The sequence below is a fragment of the Telmatherina bonti genome (genome assembly GCF_933228915.1).
Source record: "Telmatherina bonti genome assembly, chromosome: 15".
Classification (NCBI taxonomy): domain Eukaryota; kingdom Metazoa; phylum Chordata; class Actinopteri; order Atheriniformes; family Telmatherinidae; genus Telmatherina; species Telmatherina bonti.
The window spans coordinates 4,366,193-4,387,099 of NC_136613.1; the positions used below are offsets into that span (position 1 = coordinate 4,366,193).

The window sequence follows — 20,907 nt, forward strand, 5'->3', positions numbered from 1 at the left end:
CACATCCAATCCCACGTCCACACGTCCAATCCCACGTCCACACGTCCAATCCCACGTCCACACGTCCACTCCTACGTCCACACGTCCACTCCTACGTCCACACGTCCAATCCAACGTCCACATGTCCACTCCTACGTCCACACATCCAATCCCACGTCCACACGTCCAATCCCACGTCCACACATCCAATCCCACGTCCACACGTCCAATCCAACGTCCACACGTCCAATCCCACGTCCACACGTCCACTCCTACGTCCACACATCCAATCCCACGTCCACACGTCCAATCCAACGTCCACATGTCCACTCCTACGTCCACACATCCAATCCCACGTCCACACATCCAATCCCACGTCCACACGTCCACTCCTACGTCCACACATCCAATCCCACGTCCACATGTCCAGTTTAACGTCCACACATCCACTCCTCCGTCCACACATCCAATCCCACGTCCACATGTCCACTCCTACGTCCACACGTCCAGTCCTACGTCCACACGTCCAATCCCACGTCCACACGTCCACTCCTACGTCCACACGTCCAATCCTACGTCCACACGTCCAACCCCACGTCCACACGTCCAATCCCACGTCCACACGTCCACTCCTACGTCCATACGTCCAATCCAGCGTCCACATGTCCACTCCTACGTCCACACATCCAATCCCACGTCCACACGTCCAATCCTACGTCCACACGTCCAATCCCACGTCCATACGTCCAATCCTCCGTCCACATGTCCAATCCCACGTCCACACGTCCACTCCTACGTCCACACGTCCACTCCTACGTCCACACGTCCAATCCAATGTCCACATGTCCACTCCTACGTCCACACATCCAATCCCACGTCCACAGATCCAATCCCACGTCCACACGTCCAATCCAACGTCCACACGTCCAATCCCACGTCCACACGTCCACTCCTACGTCCACACATCCAATCCTACGTCCACACATCCAATCCCACGTCCACACATCCAATCCCACGTCCACACGTCCACTCCTACGTCCACACATCCAATCCAACGTCCACACGTCCACTCCTACGTCCACACATCCAATCCCACGTCCACACGTCCAATCCAACGTCCACATGTCCACTCCTACGTCCACACGTCCAATCCCACGTCCACACGTCCACTCCTACGTCCACACATCCAATCCCACGTCCACACGTCCAATCCCACGTCCACACGTCCAATCCCACGTCCACACGTCCAATCCTACGTCCACACGTCCAATCCAACGTCCACACGTCCACACATCCAATCCAACGTCCACACATCCAATCCTACGTCCACACGTCCAATCCCACGTCCACACGTCCAATCCCACGTCCACACGTCCAATCCTCCGTCCACACGTCCAATCCCACGTCCACACGTCCAATCCTCCGTCCACACGTCCAATCCCACGTCCACACATCCAATCCTACGTCCACACGTCCAATCCCACGTCCACACGTCCAATCCCACGTCCACACGTCCAATCCTACGTCCACACGTCCAATCCCACGTCCACACGTCCAATCCTCCGTCCACACGTCCAATCCTCCGTCCACACGTCCACACGTCCAATCCTCCGTCCACACGTCCAATCCCACGTCCACACATCCAATCCTACGTCCACACGTCCAATCCCACGTCCACACGTCCAATCCTCCTTCCACACGTCCAATCCCACGTCCACACGTCCAATCCTCCTTCCACACGTCCAATCCTCCGTCCACACGTCCAATCCCACGTCCACACGTCCAATCCCACGTCCACATGTCCAATCCAACGTCCACATGTCCACTCCTACGTCCACATGTCCAATCCCACGTCCACACGTCCAATCCCACGTCCACATGTCCACTCCGACGTCCACATGTCCAATCCCACGTCCACACGTCCAATCCCACGTCCACATGTCCACTCCTACGTCTACATGTCCTTCTCTGACCGGTCCCGTGTCCCTGCGTGGGTCCAGTGGTGTATTTGCCTCCCAGGTCTGAGCGGGAACCTGTTGTAGCCGGACCAGGTGGATCCACAGACCAGATCCTGGAGGGGTCTGGCTCTGCTGGACATGAAAACTCTTCTAGACGTCCAACAGATTCTATCGGAGCTTCGGCTCGATAATAATTTCAGCTCTGACCTCCAAAACTCCACCCGAGGAATCCTGATGAAATAATTGACAGATTATGTAGAAGTCGATTCATCCGAAGCCGATATCAGATTCCGTCTTTCCTTCTGCGGAGACGTCTGCGTTGCCGAGGACGTCCTGCTGCAGACAGATAATCTAATGCTGCTTCAGGTAAATGATATAAAAGGGAATTTGTCCCTCAGCCGTGCTCGTCCTCTCCGTCTATATTTCCCTGCAGACCAGCAGCTCCGGAAAGTTCCACGTCCCCAAACAATCAGCTGAGCGTCGCTGGTCCGGTGGACCACGTGGCGGTTTCCAGCGGAAAATAAACTTTACGGAGGACAAGAGGTGAAATGACTCGATGCTGTTTGTCTCTGAGCGTCACCTGGAGCTCCACGCCGCCCGACCGGCTGAAACAAACGGAGGGAAGGTGGAGGTCTAACTGGGTTCTGGGAAACCCAACATGTCCGACGGCCCGGGATAACGGCGCCCGCCGCCGGCTCTGTTTGCTGAAAAACAACGTCTCGTTTCTCCATGACGATGAACCGCAGAGAAACCGTCTGATGTGGAAATGAAGCCAATGGGATTGTGGGATCGTCGCCATGGAAACGCAGGAAGAAGTTCCCAGTTTTCTCCTCGACAGTTTCTCCTTTCATCATAAAGATCCGTTTGACCTTCATGTCATAAATTAATCATTAAAATAAAATTCCTGTTAAAGATATTAAATAAATAAAATTATAATTTAATAACTGAATTTATTAATCAATGAAATGAATGAATTGATTTATTTATGAATAAAGGAAATAATAAATAAAATCAAATCAATTAGAAATTCATCAAACTGATGGAAACATGAAATGAAAAGAAAATGAATGAAAAATGAAATGAAGGAAAAAGGATGTGAAGTAAACGATCAGCTGATGAGGAAACAACAAACAGCTGCAGGTTGCAGTAAACCCAGAGACGTGGAGCTCCTGCAGGTCTGACCTCTGACCTCTGAGACGTGGAGCTCCTGCAGGTCTGACCTCTGACCTCTGAGACGTGGAGCTCCTGCAGGTCTGACCTCTGACCTCTGAGACGTGGAGCTCCTGCAGGTCTGACCTCTGAGACGTGGAGCGTACGCCTGCGGGGAGGACCTCAGGTTGTGTGTTTGGACTCACCAGCGGAGAGCTCGGATCTCTGCCGCCCGGCGCCGTGGAGGCTCACATGCAGCCAGCTGCTGCGGATCTGCAGATCCACCTTCTGGGGACCCGGGCTGAGCTGCACAGACAGCAGGAGCCCCTCCGGGTTCCAGGTCCTAAACTGGAAGCGGACGGAGAATCCCCCTGCGGTGGGCGCGGCCGGCGGCAGCGACAGGAAGCTGCTGCTGGAGCTCAGGAAGGTGCAGGCCACCAGCTGTGGCTGTGAACACGAGAAGGTCACGTTGCCCTGCGGGAAGAAAGCGGAATTCACTCTGCTATATATATATATATATATATATATATATATATATATATATATATATATATATATATATATATATATATATATATATATGATTGATATATATATATATATATATATATATATATATATATATATATATATATATATATATATATGATTGATATATATATATATATATATATATATATATATATATATATATATATATATATATATATGATTGATATATATATATATATATATATATATATATATATATATGTATATATATATATATATATGATTGATATATATATATATATATATATATATATATATATATATATATATATATATATATATATATATATATATATATATACATGTATATAGGGGCTGCACGGTGGGGCAGTGGTTAGCCCCACCGTATATATATATATATATATATATATATATATATATGATTGATATATATATATATATATATATATATATATATATATATATATATATATATATATGTATATATATATATATATGATTGATATATATATATATATATATATATATATATATATATATATATATATATATATATATATATATATATATATATATATATATATATATATATATATACATGTATATAGGGGCTGCACGGTGGGGCAGTGGTTAGCACTGTGGCCTCACAGCACGGTCGCTGGTTCGATCCTTGGCTGGTTTGGTCAGTGGCCTTTCTGTGTGGAGTTTGCATGTTCTCCCCGTGTATGCGTGGGTTCTCTCCGGGTACTCCGGCTTCCTCCCACCATCCAAAGACATGCATGTTAGGTTAATTGGTCACTCTAAATTGCCCCTAGGAGTGAGTGTGAGTGTGAGTGGTTGTTCGTCTCTCTCTGTGTGGCCCTGCGATGGACTGGCGAGCTGTCCAGGGTGTACCCTGCCTGTCGCCCAAAGCCAGCTGGGATAGGCTCCAGCTTCCCCGCGACCCTGAATTGGAATAAGCAGTTCGGAAAATGAATGAATGAATGATACGTGTATCATTGTATCTATATATATATAGATACACATACATATATATATATATATGTATGTGTATCTATATATATATATATATATATATACATGTTTAACATAGAACTTGTTTTGTTCGCATTAACGTTTATTTCATGTGCTTTGGATCGAATGTTACATCTGAGTCTTCTGACGATATGAAACACTGTAGATGGGGAATGGATGGAAGTTATCATCAGTAACGGCAGATGTTAGCTTTTTTTTTTAATCACACCAGCATTCCCAGCTGTTTCTGTTGGGAGGAAGCAGGTTTGGGCGTGTGATTGTGTTTCACGGAAGAGGAAAAGAAATGTCTGCAGTGTTGTTGTTTTTTTTACTGTCTAGAACAGATGGAGTCTGTTCTAGGAGGGTACATAGAAAAGCCACCATCCAGAGGTCAGCAAACAGTGGTGGGAAGCTAACGATGCTAACTTTCATTTTGTCATTATCTTAAACCTGAATTTGTGTCGTAACAACAGTATTTCAGATGGTAAATCCTAAATGTTTCCACAACTTTTAGACCCAGTTTGTCTCAGATTGGTGACGTTTGTCCATCTTACCGTGTGAGAGACTCTGCCTCTCTGAAATGCTCTTTATTAAAGCCAGACCTGTTGACAGTTAACCCGATTAGTTGCCAGATAATCTTCCAGTTATTCCTGACTTGTATCAGTTACTTTTCCAGCCTGTTGTTGCTCCTGTTCCAACTTTTTCCAGCTGCATCAGCATCACGATGAGCCGTAAAATCTGTCAAACGGTGAAATGTCTCCGGTGTTTTTTTCTGTAAATATGAGCTGCGTCCAGCCTTGTCCTCCTCGCATACAGAGATTCCTTCTGATATTCTGGTGAGGTTTGGGGAGATTTTTGAACAGGAGCAACATGTGGGGGCTCCGATTGTCTTTCTGAATGTGTTTCCAAACTGGAATGGTGACAAACTTTGCCCTCAGCTGCAGTTTTATTTAATGCAAAGTTTAAATTTAATCTTAATTGCGAAGCGGCTGCAGTGGAACCGGAGCGGTGGCAGCAGCTGAGGTCAGAGTCCTATCAGTCCTGCAGCCTGCAGGGCAGCAATCACACCTCCCTGACTCTCCGTGTGATTCCCTCCCGCCAGCCTCGGGGAGATTGTCCCATTGAAATTCCATTACTGCCTCCATGGTGCCTGTCTCCTCCGCCTCTGCCTCTGTTGTCAGTAAAGGCCTTTTAATGCAGCAGTTAAAGGCGGCGGCTGTCTCAGATGAGATGTGGCTTGTGGCTCTTTGGCCGACCCTTCTGATTGGTGGGGGAGGAGACATGAAATGTGCGCAGACTCCATCATATCACAGCACAGATCGCAATAGATGCAGCCGTTGTTTTTTTCCCCTTCGTTTCAGCAGCTGCGAGGAATAATTTAAATTCTAGTGAGTTAAATGTCATTCAGGCAGCAGAGTGTGACGTTCCAGCCTAACAGAACGTCTTCCAGGCGAAGTCACATTTATTATCTACCAGAGCTGTGACGATACGCTTTTGTCCTGATTCAATTCCGATTTTTTGGTGCTGATTCAATTTAAATAGCGATTCTCACAATTCTTCCATATTGCTGATATTTGAAGGTTAAAAACAAAAAAATGGAGTAAACTTTTTTTTTTGTTTGTCATTTTTCTTGATTTCAATGCGGAAAAAAACAACAGTAGCCAGACCATCATTCTGCTGCTATAATGCCCAAGAAAACAAGTAAAAAGATCCATAAAAACTATAACACTGATCAATTTAAAAATGGATTATTTTTATTTATTTGAAAAAAAAAGAATGGATTTTTTTCACAAAAAAAAAAAAAATTAAATTGTGAAGCACAAACTTCTAATTTTTCGATTAGATTTTTCCATCCTATTATCTACATTTCTGGAGCCGTCGTTTTTGCTTGTGAGGCTCCGCTTCATGTTGCATCACACACTAGCAACTGGTTATCAACACTGAAGATGGCAAAATGATGGCTGATTCAGCAAAGCCTTATCGCAGAAGGAGACAAAAAGAAAGCCACAAGAAGAATGACTTTTACTGACTGGAGAGATCTCTGAGAGGAGACGGGACGAAGGCGAAGGTGGACAAAGTTCAGTAGAGCTTCGATAAAACGGGCAAAATGTGAAGCAGTCCAATTTTAATCAGGAACGAGCATCTAAAAGGACGACCAACAACACTTCTGAGAGCTGCTAACATGCTAAAGCATTAGCTAACATGCTAACACATAGCTAACATGCTAATCTGAAGCCATTTAGAATGAATCATGCTCCATCCCGGCCACATCGGTTCTTAGTGTGTTGCTTTCATTTTTTACGTCACAGCTTCCTTATTTTCTTTGCGGATGATGATAAAACTCATCTTTCTGTTAATATGGAAGGTAAAGTTTCATTCCGCCTTTTTTAAGAAAAACCTGCGGTGATTTTTCTTTCTGTCTGGTGAAGCTCAGCAGGACCGCCGTCCTTCCAGTCAGCTGTTCTCTCTGACAGGAAACCATTTTCCATCTTCACATTTCTACAGATTTATGAGCTTCAGGTCATTTTATTTTGAAACCGAGCTCAAATCTTCCTGGTGTGGACCTCGTGGATCTCAGACCTTTGCAAGGCACGTGTCGCTGCAGGTTAATGTGTGCTTGTGTCGGCGCTGCAGCTGCGAGCTGCAGCATGTGATTACCAATTTAAACTGTTAGTAGTTTGATTTTTCATCGCCCACTTCCTCCCGCTCGCCTACGCTTGTGCTCGTTCTGTATTTTCCTCCCCTCTCTGCTATCATTACATCAGTTTCTCCTCCTAATGGAGATGCTCAGCGCTGAGAGATAAAGCTTCAAGTGGCCATATTTCACATTTCACAGCTTTTAAAGCCACTAAATGTTTCCTGGAAGAGAAGCAACAAGAAACCAACCCAGTTCTGGGACTAAGTAGCAGTTTCCTGTTGGTTTGGTACCAAAAAATACATCCTGGTTCCTTTTAAACCTGCTCAAACACACTGATCTCCAGGACCAATAAAATTGCAACATAATAAATAATAAATCATAAAAACTGTTGTTTACTCTCTTTTTAGAAAATAATCTGGATGAAAATAATTTGTTACAACTATATTCAGCCTTAGTTACACATTCACGTTATATTTCAGCATTTGATTTATTTGTACTTATTTGATATTTCTTATGACATTTTAGCAATGTAAAATATGTTTATGATTTAAATTTGTTTTTAAATTTAAATATAGCTAATATATTTTTTAATGTTATTTGAGTAAATGTGCATATTAAAAAATGTAGATTAAAAAAAACCAAATGAAGGTTTTTTATTTATTTAAATTTTATTAGTAAAATTATGCTTATTGCCTAAATTCAATTTCAGTTTTAAATCTTTTTAAAACATTTCGACATTTTAAATTTATTTTTAATTTATTATATACATTATATTCTTTTTTAATTTTGGTTACTTTTTATTTTTAAAAAAAATTTCTTTAAAATTTCAGCTTGTTTTTTTAAATCTGATTTTATTGCTTCGTAATGCTACCTTTATTAGCTTTTATTTTTATGTACAGAACTAGAATCTACTGTGTTTGTTTTAAAGCACTTTGTAAATAAAGTTGGATTGGTTTGAAGTATCTATGGCAACCGGATGACAGCAAACAAATATGGCGTCTGCAGCTGTTATCGTCCCAGCTGCCTGGGTTGTCAACATGTTTCACGCAAACCAAGTTATGCTAATAAATGTTAGCTACATTAGCCAACACTAGCTAACATGAACAGCGGTCTGATGAGGTGTAAATAAATGGCCACCCGTCGGAAAACAATAGTAAAACCATCTTTACATCCTTATTGGAGGGCTCTCTTAGCCCCACCCCCTTAAGCCTGTTCCATACTCCACGAGAAGCAAGAACTGAGTTCTTGTTCTCGAGGCTGCAAGAACAAGAAAAAACGTCTTGTTCGGCAGGTCCATACTACACGAGAAGCAGGTCTGCAGCGGGGAGGGATCACTGCGGGGGGGGCGATGTCTGCTTTAGGTGCAATGAACCCGGTTGTTACCTCCGCCGCTGAGGTTGTTTTCCCCTGCGTCTTTTTGCTCAAGATAACTTAAAAGGTTACGGAGGGATTTTATAAATATTTCAAGAGTTGTTGCAAATGTGAAAATGAAGAACTGATTAAATTCTGGTGGTGATCAGGATCACCGTGTGGATCCAGGAATGTTTTAAAAGGATTCTTAAACGTTGTGCTTGGTGGAGGTTTCCGCTCTCCCGAGTTTCTAGTTTCATATTTAACGAGCAGCTTCGTCCGCGGCAGGGCGGGTCGTGCACGCGGCAGGGCGGGTCGTGCACGCGGCTGGGTCCGAGTGTTTTATTGCCACATGTTAAAATGTTCGTACTTTCTCACCACCTCGATAAGCTGTTTTATCAAAACACTTTTGCCGTGTGTTTGCCGGCAACAGCAAACAATGTCCACTGTCCGACCAATCACACGGTACTTCTCGCAGCCCCGCAAGAAAAAAGTTCTGCCAGCCCGGTGTGTCAAGAACTGTCCTCAAACACGTCCGCGAGAACAAAATGACATAATTTTCTTCTCGGAGCCTCGAGAACAAGAAAAAAGTTCTCGCTTCTCGTGGAGGATGTAACAGGCTTTAGTCTAAAACAGGCTTGAGATAGCGCCGCCCTTAACGTGAGTGTGTAGAACGAAGGGGGAGGGGCTAAAAGGTACAAAGGTGATTCAGAGATGATGTGTTCATCTTGTGGACCAGTTCGGATCCCGTAGTGGGTCCGGTTCTGTCCCCCGGACCGTATGTTTGACCCCGTGTTAGAACCTAAAAGGCAAGGTGTGACGTACCACGCTGTGGATCTGCGGCTTGCGTCTCTTGGCGAGGTCGATGATGTTGATGCCGTTGTAGTAGAGGTTCTCCATGCAGCCGTGGAAGTTCTTCCTCAGGAAGGTTCCGGGTTTTCCGGGCAGAGGGATTCCTCCGAAGCTCAGCTGAGGTCAAAACAAAACAGAAGACCGCTTTAACTCATGTGCGCTTCGTGCAGGATGGCGTGATTTATCGAGCTTTATTGGTACACTTCAGTAAACGTTCGTGGCGTAGAACTGTCACGGTGATCTGCGCAAGAAAACCTGAGAATTAAAAGAATTTAAACCATCAGACGTCCATAAAGCGCTGAGTCAGCAGCTGTAAAGCCAGCGGTGATGGTGCCGCACGCCGCAGCCGCTCCTCCCATTGTCAGGCCGCCCCCCGTTGCAGGGGCTCCCCGTCGTCAGACTGCTCCCTGTCATCAGGCCGCCCCCCGTTGTCAGGCCACCCCCCGTCGTCAGACCGCCCCTTGCCGTCAGGCCGCCCCCCGTCGTCAGACCGCCCCTTGCCGTCAGGCTACCCCTCCATCGTCAGACCGCCCCTTGCCGTCAGGCCGCCCCCCGTCGTCAGACCGCCCCTTGCCGTCAGGCCGCCCCCCGTCGTCAGACCGCCCCTTGCCGTCAGGCCGCCCCCCGTCGTCAGACCGCCCCTTGCCGTCAGGCTACCCCTCCATCGTCAGACCGCCCCTTGCCGTCAGGCCGCCCCCCGTCGTCAGACCGCCCCTTGCCGTCAGGCTACCCCTCCATCGTCAGACCGCCCCTTGCCGTCAGGCCGCCCCCCGTCGTCAGACCGCCCCTTGCCGTCAGGCCGCCCCCCGTCGTCAGACCGCCCCTTGCCGTCAGGCCGCCCCCCCGTCGTCAGACCGCCCCTTGCCGTCAGGCCGCCCCCCGTCGTCAGACCGCCCCTTGCCGTCAGACCGCCCCCCGTCGTCAGACCGCCCCTTGCCGTCAGGCCGCCCCCCGTCGTCAGACCGCCCCTTGCCGTCAGGCCGCCCCCCGTCGTCAGACCGCCCCTTGCCGTCAGGCCGCCCCCCGTCGTCAGACCGCCCCTTGCCGTCAGGCCGCCCCCCGTCGTCAGACCGCCCCTTGCCGTCAGGCCGCCCCCCGTCGTCAGACCGCCCCTTGCCGTCAGGCCGCCCCCCGTCGTCAGACCGCCCCTTGCCGTCAGGCCGCCCCCCGTCGTCAGACCGCCCCTTGCCGTCAGGCCGCCCCCCGTCGTCAGGCCGCCCCCCGTCGTCAGGCCGCCCCCCGTCGTCAGGCCACCCCTTGCCGTCAGGCCGCCCCCCGTCGTCAGGCCGCCCCCCGTCGTCAGGCTGCCCCCCCGTCGTCAGACCGCCCCCCGTCGTCAGGCCACCCCCCGTCGTCAGACCGCCCCTTGCCGTCAGGCCACCCCCCGTCGTCAGACCGCCCCTTGCCGTCAGGCCGCCCCCCGTTGTCAGACCGCCCCTTGCCGTCAGGCCGCCCCCCGTCGTCAGACCGCCCCTTGCCGTCAGGCCACCCCCCGTCGTCAGACCGCCCCTTGCCGTCAGGCCGCCCCCCGTTGTCAGACCGCCCCTTGCCGTCAGGCCGCCCCCCGTCGTCAGACCGCCCCTTGCCGTCAGGCCGCCCCCCGTCGTCAGACCGCCCCTTGCCGTCAGGCCGCCCCCCGTCGTCAGACCGCCCCTTGCCGTAGGGCCACCCCCCGTCGTCAGACCGCCCCTTGCCGTCAGGCCACCCCCCGTCGTCAGACCGCCCCTTGCCGTCAGGCCGCCCCCCGTCGTCAGACCGCCCCTTGCCGTCAGGCCGCCCCCCGTTGTCAGACCGCCGCCCATCGTCAGCCCCCCCCCCCCCCCCCGTCGTCAGGCTACCCCTCCATCGTCAGGCCGCCCCCCATGGTCAGGCCGCCCCCCGTCGTCAGGCTACCCCCGTCGTCAGACCGCCCCTTGTCGTCAGGCCCCTCCCTGTCGTCAGGCCGCCGCCCATCGTCAGGCCGCCGCCCATCGTCAGCCCCCCCCGTCGTCAGACCGCCCCTTGTCGTCAGGCCGCCCGCCGTCGTCAGACCGCCCGCCGTCGTCAGGCCGCCCCCCGTCGTCAGGCTACCCCTCCATCGTCAGGCCGCCCCCCGTCGTCAGACCCCCCCCCCCCTCCATCGTCAGGCCGCCCCTTGTCGTCAGGCCGCCCCCCGTCATCAGACCGCCCGCCATCGTCACGCCGTCCCCCGTCGTCAGGCTACCCCTCCATCGTCAGGCCGCCCCCCGTCGTCAGGCCCCTCCCTTTCGTCAGGCCGCCGCCCATCGTCAGGCCGCCCCCCGTCATCAGGCCGCCCGCCATCGTCAGGCCGCCACCCGTCGTCAGGCCGCCCCTCCATCGTCAGGCCGGCCCCCGTCGTCAGGCCGCCCCCCGTCGTCAGGCCACCCCCCGTCGTCAGACCGCCCCTTGCCGTCAGGCCGCCCCCCGTTGTCAGGCCACCCCCCGTCGTCAGACCGCCCCTTGTCGTCAGGCCGCCCCCCGTTGTCAGGCCGCCCCCCGTCGTCAGGCTACCCCTCCATCGTCAGGCCGCCCCCCATGGTCAGGCCACCCCCCGTCGTCAGACCGCCCCTTGTCGTCAGGCCGCCCCCCGTTGTCAGGCCGCCCCCCGTCGTCAGGCTACCCCTCCATCGTCAGGCCGCCCCCCATGGTCAGGCCGCCCCTTGTCGTCAGGCCGCCCCCCATGGTCAGGCCGCCCCTTGTCGTCAGGCCACCCCTTGTCGTCAGGCCGCCCCTTGTCGTCAGGCCGCCCCCCGTCATCAGGCTACCCCTCCATCGTCAGGCCGCCCCCCGTCGTCAGGCCCCTCCCCGTCGTCAGGCCGCCGCCCATCGTCAGCCCCCCCCCCGTCGTCAGACCCCCCTCCCCCCCCGTCGTCAGGCCGCCCCTTGTCGTCAGGCCACTCCCTGTCGTCAGGCCACCCCCCGTCACCAGGCCGCCCGCCATCGTCAGGCCGCCACCCGTCGTCAGGCCGCCCCTCCATCGTCAGGCCGCCCCCCGTCGTCAGGCCCCTCCCTGTCGTCAGGCCGCCGCCCATCGTCAGCCCCCCCCCCCCATCGTCAGACCGCCCCTTGTCGTCAGGCCGCCCCCCGTCATCAGACCGCCCGCCGTCGTCAGACCGCCCCCCGTCATCAGGCTACCCCTCCATCGTCAGGCCGCCCCCCGTCGTCAGACCCCCCCCCGTCATCAGGCCGCCCGCCATCGTCAGGCCGCCACCCGTCGTCAGGCCGCCCCTCCATCGTCAGGCCGCCCCCCGTCGTCAGGCTGCCCCTCCATCGTCAGGCCGCCACCCGTCGTCAGGCCGCCCCTCCATCGTCAGGCCGCCCCCCGTCGTCAGGCTGCCCCTCCATCGTCAGGCCGCCACCCGTCGTCAGGCCGCCCCTCCATCGTCAGGCCGCCCCCCCGTCGTCAGGCTGCCCCTCCATCGTCAGGCCGCCCCCCATTGTCAGGCCGCCCCCCGTCGCCCTCTGCCCGTGAGGGTAAATATTTGCCTGCAGGTTGTCGACTCACCTCGTAGTCCACCTCCAGAGAGTGACCCTCCCCCCCCGGTGTGGAAGTGCTGCGTGTGGGCGTCCACGCTCAGGTTGACCTGTTTGTTGAAGCGCTCGATGTGGACCGAGTGCCAGTGCTGGTCGTCCAGCAGGCTGCCCACCGTCACGGCCACCCGGCGGCTGCTGAACCTCGGCCGGCTGTCGTCTGTACAAACATCATCATCATCATCATCATCGTTAGTGAGGCTGCAGAAAGATGGAGGCTCTGACAGGATGAAGCAGGTGATTTATGAATGAATCGTTCCTCCATGAAGGAGAGGAAGCATCGTCTCTCTGCTGCTTTGTCTTCTCATTCAGCCGTCTGGCCTGATAACTGCGCCCCGCTGTATGTTGTGAAAAAGCTGGAAATGAAATGTCAACTCAATCATGGATGAATCCTTCGAAAACACAGCTCTCATATCCCCTCAATCACACCAATCTCTGGCTGCATCTCGGCCCATGATGGCCACGGCGAGCAGAAAGAAAACACAGAAATGAGGAAAAGGCATCTCACCCAGGTTCAGGTAGAGGTCCAGCCGTCCTCGATGTAGCTCCAGGGTGATGTAATCTCCTCTCTGGCCCTCTCCATGCAGCAAAACGCCCTCGGCCTGATGGCTCTTGAAGCGCAGAGAAATCACGTCCTTCACCGTGGACATGGACTTCTGGTTGAACCGATACAGCAGCGAGCTCCTGCCGTCGAAGTCAGCCACGTACGACTCTGCGGGACAAAAAGGGAGTCTGGATTCATCGCACTCAGCCATTATGCCTGATTCTCATCACCCAACCATGTGGGGGGGTTGCACTGGAGTTGTTCGACCTGATCTGGCAACCCGTCAGAGTACAATTCAATTCAATTCAACTTTATTTATATAGCGTCAAATCACGGCAATGCCATCTTAAGACGCTTTACAGACAGAGAAGAAAACATCATGAAAGCCAATTCATAATAGTCTATATAAGGAAACCAACAGATTGAGTTGAGTCCAACTCAATCTCCCATCCTGAGCAAGCACACTGGCGACAGTGGGAAGGAAAAAACTCCCTTTTAACAGGAAGGAAACCTCCGGCAGAACCCGGCTCAAGGACAGGCAGCCATCTGCCTCTGCTGTGTGGGGGGAAGAGGACAGAAAGACAACAGACAACAGGAACTGCTACTCCCGGCCAGGGAGACCTGCTGAGACAGGAGACATACATGTTAATGATGCAACACTGTTATTGGGCGGGGGGGGGGGGGATAAAAGAGAGAGATAAAGAGAAAGAAGCTCAGTGTATCAGGAAATGTCCCTCTGCAGTCTAAACCTATAGCAGCATAATTAAGGGATGCTAACCATCCCTAGCTATAGGAATTATCAAAAAGATAAGTCTTCAGCCTAGTCTTAAAGGTGGGGAGGGTGTCTGCTTCCCTAACACTAACTGGGAGCTTATTCCATAAGAGAGGGGCCTGATAACCAAAGGCTCTGCCTCCTGCTCGGCTCTTTGAGACTCTAGGAACCACAAGTAAGCCTGCAGTCTGCGAACGAAGTACTCTGCTTGGTATATAAGGAACTATGAGGTCTTTGATATATAGTGGTGCCTGGTTGTGGAGGGCTTTATATGTAAGGAGAAGGATTTTAAATTCTATTCTAGATTCAACAGGCAGCCAATGAAGAGAGGCTAAAACTGGAGAAATATGATCTCTCCTGCTGGTTCTGGTCAGGACTCTGGCTGCAGAATTCTGGATCAGCTGAAGGCTTTTCAGGGCATATTTAGGACAGCCCAGTAATAGAGAGTTACAGTAATCTAGTCTCGAAGTAACAAAAGCGTGAACCAGTTTTTCTGCATCACTCTGAGACAGAATGTCCCTAATTTTGGCTATATTACGTAAATGAAAGAAGGCTGTTTTAGTAACCTGCTTAATATGTGGGCCAAAGGACAGGTCAGGGTCAAATATTACTCCAAGGTTTCTCACTGTAGCACTGGAAGCTAAAGTAATGCCATCCAGGTTCATTACAAAACCGGAAAATTTAGCTCTGAGTTTTTCAGATCCAACGAGAATTACTTCAGTCTTATCTGAGTTTAAGAGGAGAAAATTTCTAGACATCCAAGTCTTTATGTCTATGAGACAATTTTGTAGCCTATTGGGCTGATTTGTTTCATCTGGTTTAAAGGATAAGTATAGTTGAGTATCGTCTGCATAACAATGAAAGTTTATTCCATGCTGTCTAATAATTTTGCCTAAAGGGAGCATATATAGCGTGAAGAGTACTGGTCCAAGTACAGAACCTTGAGGAACTCCATGACTTACTGTAGTTTGTGAGGAGGACTTGTCATTTACATGAACGAACTGAAGTCTATCAGATAAATATGATTTAAACCAGCTTAACGCTGTACCTGTAATTCCAACCACCTGTTCTAGTCTCTGTAACAGAATGTTATGATCGACTGTATCAAATGCAGCACTAAGATCAAGCAAGATAAGTACGGACACAAGTCCTTTCTCTGAGGCCATAAGAAGGTCATTAGTAACTTTCACCAATGCCGTCTCAGTACTATGATGAGCTCTAAATCCTGACTGAAACTCCTCGCATAAATTATTTCTGCTCAGGTGGGCATGTAGCTGAGCTGAAACTATTTTCTCCAGAATTTTGGACATAAACGGGAGGTTAGATATAGGTCTATAATTTGCTATCACCTCTGGATCCAGAGATTGCTTTTTAAGTAAAGGCTTGATTACAGCAGTTTTAAATGATTGTGGTACATATCCTGTCACTAAAGACATATTGATAAGATTTAGTAGTGATGTATCAATTAAAGGGATGTATCAATTGGATCAGATGAATCTACGGAAGCCTTGTTGGTCTGAACCCTCCCTACCTGCCTGTGCATGTCCAGTAGCCTGAAGCTCGGGAAATAAATACGTCCTCCATCCTCGTGTTGGAGGGAAATGTGCTTCTCAGGATCTAACACCCTCATGTTAAAACAGTGTTCATCACTGCATGTCATATTGGGGCTTTTTGCCCGCTGTCGTCTGATGGGCTCTCTTGTTTTGTCCTTAAAAAAGAGATCTGTGTGACTTTCTGCTATAAAGATAAATATTTGTACAATGCCTCTGAAGCATTGCGGTGCATCTAAAACGCACCATTTTTCCACCCTGTAGCCAAAAACCGCGGTCGTGCTACACACTACCTTGTCGCCACCGGATATCAGATACCTTTCAGTCAAAGGGACACGCCCCTAATTATGCAGATTTTCTTCTTTTTTTTTTGTCTTGTCCAGCATTTAGGCAAGCAGAATGATGGTCTGGATGCTGTGTTCTGCTGAGCAAATTTTCTCTGCCAAGGGAAGCTTTATAGATATAATGATCCCCTTGACTTTCTGAATTTTTATTTTATTTCTATGTTTATTTTGTATTGTTGTTTGAATTGTAGAGTTTGTACTGCTGGACCAGAGAGGACAGACAAAAGACAGAAAGAGAAAGGAGAAGAAACACCTCATAAGAAAAGGGAAAGAGATAAAGGGAGAGAAAAGGGAGAGAAAAAAACAACAACTAAAAAATAACCCAAAAACAAAAAGAAAGAAAACAACCTACAGATGTATACATACACACATACAGGCACACACATACATATACACACACATACACACGCATACATACACATACATATACACACACGTATACACACATAATATATATATATACACATATATATACATATGTACACATATACATATACACATACATACATATACACACACACCTCTATGCACACACATACACACACATACATACGTACAAACATATACGCACTTGCCAGTATCAACACATATACATACACATACAAGCCAACTTTAGATAACTAAAGTAACTAAACTATGAATCTAAAAAGTTAAATATAAATGAGAAACAAACAGAAATGAGAAAACTAGCTGCTGTTAGTGAATACAACTGCGTGACGACTCGGTGACTGTGTCACATGCAGAACATGCAGAGTGGAACGTGTTCCGGAAAAGGTGATCATGCCAGTGTGACCCCTCCCACACAAAGGCAAGAAGCACGCCAGGAGTACCCCCGAGACCCGGGCCATCGGCAGCCACCCCCAGGCGCAGACCCCAACCGCCCCACCCCGGAGCCAACCATGCACCGACCCAGGAGGAGGCAGAGGGGGGTCCCAGCCAGAGTCCCCCCGCAGTCAGGGGGAACAGGCCCCAGCAGGCCCGGACCAGCGAGGACCGGCCCCGCCGGGCACCGGCCCCCCAGGGCAGACAGAGCGCGGGCCCCCCGGCCCCAAGAGCCCAGAAGCAACCCCCCACCCCCGCAGGCAGAGGGCCCAGCCCACACCGACGGAGGGCCGGGATCCCCAGACCGCCACCGAGCGGCAGCCAGGCCGCACCCCAGCGCACCAGCAGCGCTCCCCGAGCACCAAGACCCTCCACGCACACAAACACACACACGTGCACACACACACACACACACACACACACACACACACACACACACACACACACATGCACCCACCCACCTACCCCCACCCACACGCATCCACACTTCCTCCTTAAACACACCCTATACACCCATTCTCTTACACACGCTCAAACTCACACTCTCCTACCCCCGTTCTTTATACACACACACCCCCTCACACACACATCCCTGCTCCCTCTATAATCACCCATTCTTCCATACACGCATACCCCACTCTACACACACACATACCTCCCTACACCCCTCTATCCACATTCACACTCCTCATTGTACACCCACCCCATCACTTCCCCGTACCACCAACATAACCCCACATACGCACCCCCACCCATCTGCATACACCCCCCCTTCCTCCTATCCCAGCGGCCACCCACTTTCCTAAATTCTTACACCCTGATCCCCCCCCCCACCCTAACATTCGTTCACCACTTCATCCATTGGCTCCTGCACGCCCTCACCTTTCTTTCCCAACGTGTCCCCTGTGAGATACCCCCGGGGGAGCAGGGGATAGGAGGGCCCCGATCAGGGCCCCACAACTACCCCCCACCCCTGTCAATGCCCCCCCACCACTCCACACATGCAGCCGATCCAGCACCACCCAGGGCCAGCAGCAGTCCCACCCCTGCCAGGCCAGCCCAGACCCAGGCCCCCTGAACAGCACCACTCCCCCGCCCAAACCCCCCCGGCACAGCCCCGGAAATAGGGGCGTGGCAGGACCCCATTGTCACCCCCTCCCTCCCAGCTTATGAATGATTGTGAAGTGTGTGTTGTTTGCAACTAAAACTGGGAAGAAGTAACCACATCATGTTGGGAGCGGGACCACCAAAGCAGCCCCGCCCACCGCACACTGCATGTCCCGCCCCCCAAAATATGTCCATGTGTTGTCAGTGTGTGTTTTTTGTGTTATGTTGACTAAGTGTAATTAAAACTGGGAGGTGAACCGATGCTGGGTGCAGCGATGGAGACCACCTTGATGGCCTCTCTCACCATCCAGATCAACGTGTCCACCTCCCAACGCCCTGCCTGTGTAGTGGAAGAAGGGAAGGAGGGGGGTCCGGGGATTTAGGTCCCGAGGGAAGCACGCCTCCCTCAAGAAGATGAGCCACCTGCGGCACGAGGCACGTCCCCCATTCCCGGGGCCCCCGAAGGCCAGGACAGGCCAAGGGCAGCTGCCCCAACAACCAGGGCCCTCAGCAACCCCAATAAAGGAGCCGCCACCGGCCCCAGAAGGCACCAACGAACCACATGCAGAAGTGGGGGGGGGGGGGGCAAAGAAGAGGAGGGGCGGGAGAAGGAGAGACAGACCAAGGGCCCACCGCCCCCACACCCCTAGGAGACGCCCCCACCCAGAGACACGTTGCATTCCCTTCTCCTTTACACACCAACACATTCACACCCCCTCACCATCAGCCTGGTATACACACACATCTACACACACACACACACACCTACACACCCACACATACATCTATACACATACACACCCATTCTAACAGATACACGGCCAAAAGTTTAGTCCACCTCCAAAACCCTACATCCCACTCACCTCCCTGCCCGTCACAAAACACCCCTTCTCATTCTACCTACCCTAGAACAAACCACCACAACTCCCCACTTCTCTCACTGAAGTCCTACCCCCTTCATAATCATGACCCTTCACCCCCCTATACACCTACATACACATGCACCCCCCCCACTCCCCCCTACACACGGGCCAGTACCCCCCATACACATGCATCTCAATACTCCTCTATATACACACCCCTATCTCCCATGCATTTAACACTAGATTATCCACACACAAGCCCTTACCCCTTCCCATACACACACACACACACACACACACACACACACACACACACACACACACACACACACACCCACCCACCACCCACTCCCTCATTCACAACCCCAACCCCCCACACAATCATGTACTATCACACGCCCCAAAACCTCCACCCCCACACCTACATGCCCTAACACACTCCCCCTTACACACAACCCTACCCCCCACAAACTCAAGTATGGCAGGGCCCTATTGTTGTTGAAATGTTTATTTTATTTGTTTGTTTTAACCAAAATTTGTTCTTTTAAAAGTCCTTTTTTTAGTTCCAAATAAATAAATTAAAAAAATTCCCTCCAGAGATTCTACAAGTTTTTCTTTTTCCAACTCAGGTGAATTTTTCATCATATTCTCATCAGACAGAATGGACCAATCAGAGAAGACATGTTGACAGCCGGTCGCGAGCTATACAAGTGTCACTTTGTTGCTGCCGCTTTATTCAGACTTTATATCACCATGGCAACCATGGTCGACCATCTTAGTGTCTGATTTTTCTCTGCCTTTTTAAGCTAGCAGCTAAGCGGCTAGCAGCTAGCTGCAGAAGCAGATTCTTAGACTGTCCCACTGACGTCCTGAAGTCCTCCTGAAACGTCAACATTTCACCTCCAAATTATTCTTAGCTTCATGTTGTTTCTGACTGAAACATGAGGATGTTCTTAAAAAATCAAAATGATCCACTTTGAAGCTTCTGAGGGCGGATTAGCGGGACGCAGAGGAGGGATACGCAGACAGCTTCGTTCGCGTCGGTTACACGTTCAAGGCGCTTTAATATCCGTCACCTGGCGCAGAAAATGAAGCAATACCGCCTGAAATCGTAGGGGCAGCATTGAGTTGTGTAGCTGACACACAACCAGAGAAGAAGAAGAAGACAACGCAGAAACTGTTAATTAAATGTACCTGAAGAAGTGGAAAAGAAATGACTAAAAACAGTTTGGGTTTTCTTCTTCTGGTGTTTTTGTACGGTTGTACGTTCGCGCTACCAGCTGGTGTCCACACGCCGAACTCAGCGCTGCCCACTAGTGGACTGACTGAACAACCACGGCGACGTAAAAACACACGGAAGGATGGAGACGCTTTTAACGGTGCATTTACGTACGGACGGGAGCAGAAATGAACGTTTAGATCCAGACATGCCGTTTCTGCCGCCGCATTTCAACAAATCGCTGCGACTGTTTGCTGTTTTGCTGGACATGCAGAGAGAAACGGGGCGGAACCATTCGGGAATGAGGCGGGAAGCTCCCGGACAAGCAGCCGTACAGACACACAACTTGCAGTGAGTATTGACGGTGGTTTCCTGTAAGCAACGCTCCGGCTGCAAAGTGGGGCTGAAGCCTCGTTTCACGGCAGAAGAAGCACCAGCTGGATGGTTTCTGTAAGTGAGTCACTTCCAGGCTTTTATATTGTGCACACTCATGGAACGGAGACACCTTTAATTATTCAGACCGGCAGTTTTCCAGCTCTGACGCGTCAGAGTGCTTCAGTCTGTCCAGGTGTGTCAGCTGACCGTCTGAGCCTATCAGCACACACCGGGAGGGCGGCTCGGCGACGGCTCGGCGACGGCTCAGGACAGCGACCTGCAGGACGGCGTGGGGCCCCATAAAACCACCGGCTGTGGCGTCTGACA

At 50.9% G+C, this 20,907-nt stretch overlaps 1 protein-coding gene across 1 annotated transcript in view; it reads right to left on the reverse strand.

Moving 5' to 3' along the window:
• The window catches only part of cntnap5a (contactin associated protein family member 5a), a 177,171-nt gene that overhangs the window by 86,513 nt on the left and 69,751 nt on the right, over positions 1-20,907 (reverse strand). Inside the window, 5 exon segments of the mRNA XM_079254873.1 lie at positions 3,293-3,560; positions 9,427-9,570; positions 12,959-12,994; positions 12,996-13,144; positions 13,493-13,696. Coding sequence (XP_079110999.1) covers positions 3,293-3,560; positions 9,427-9,570; positions 12,959-12,994; positions 12,996-13,144; positions 13,493-13,696 — 801 coding nt within the window.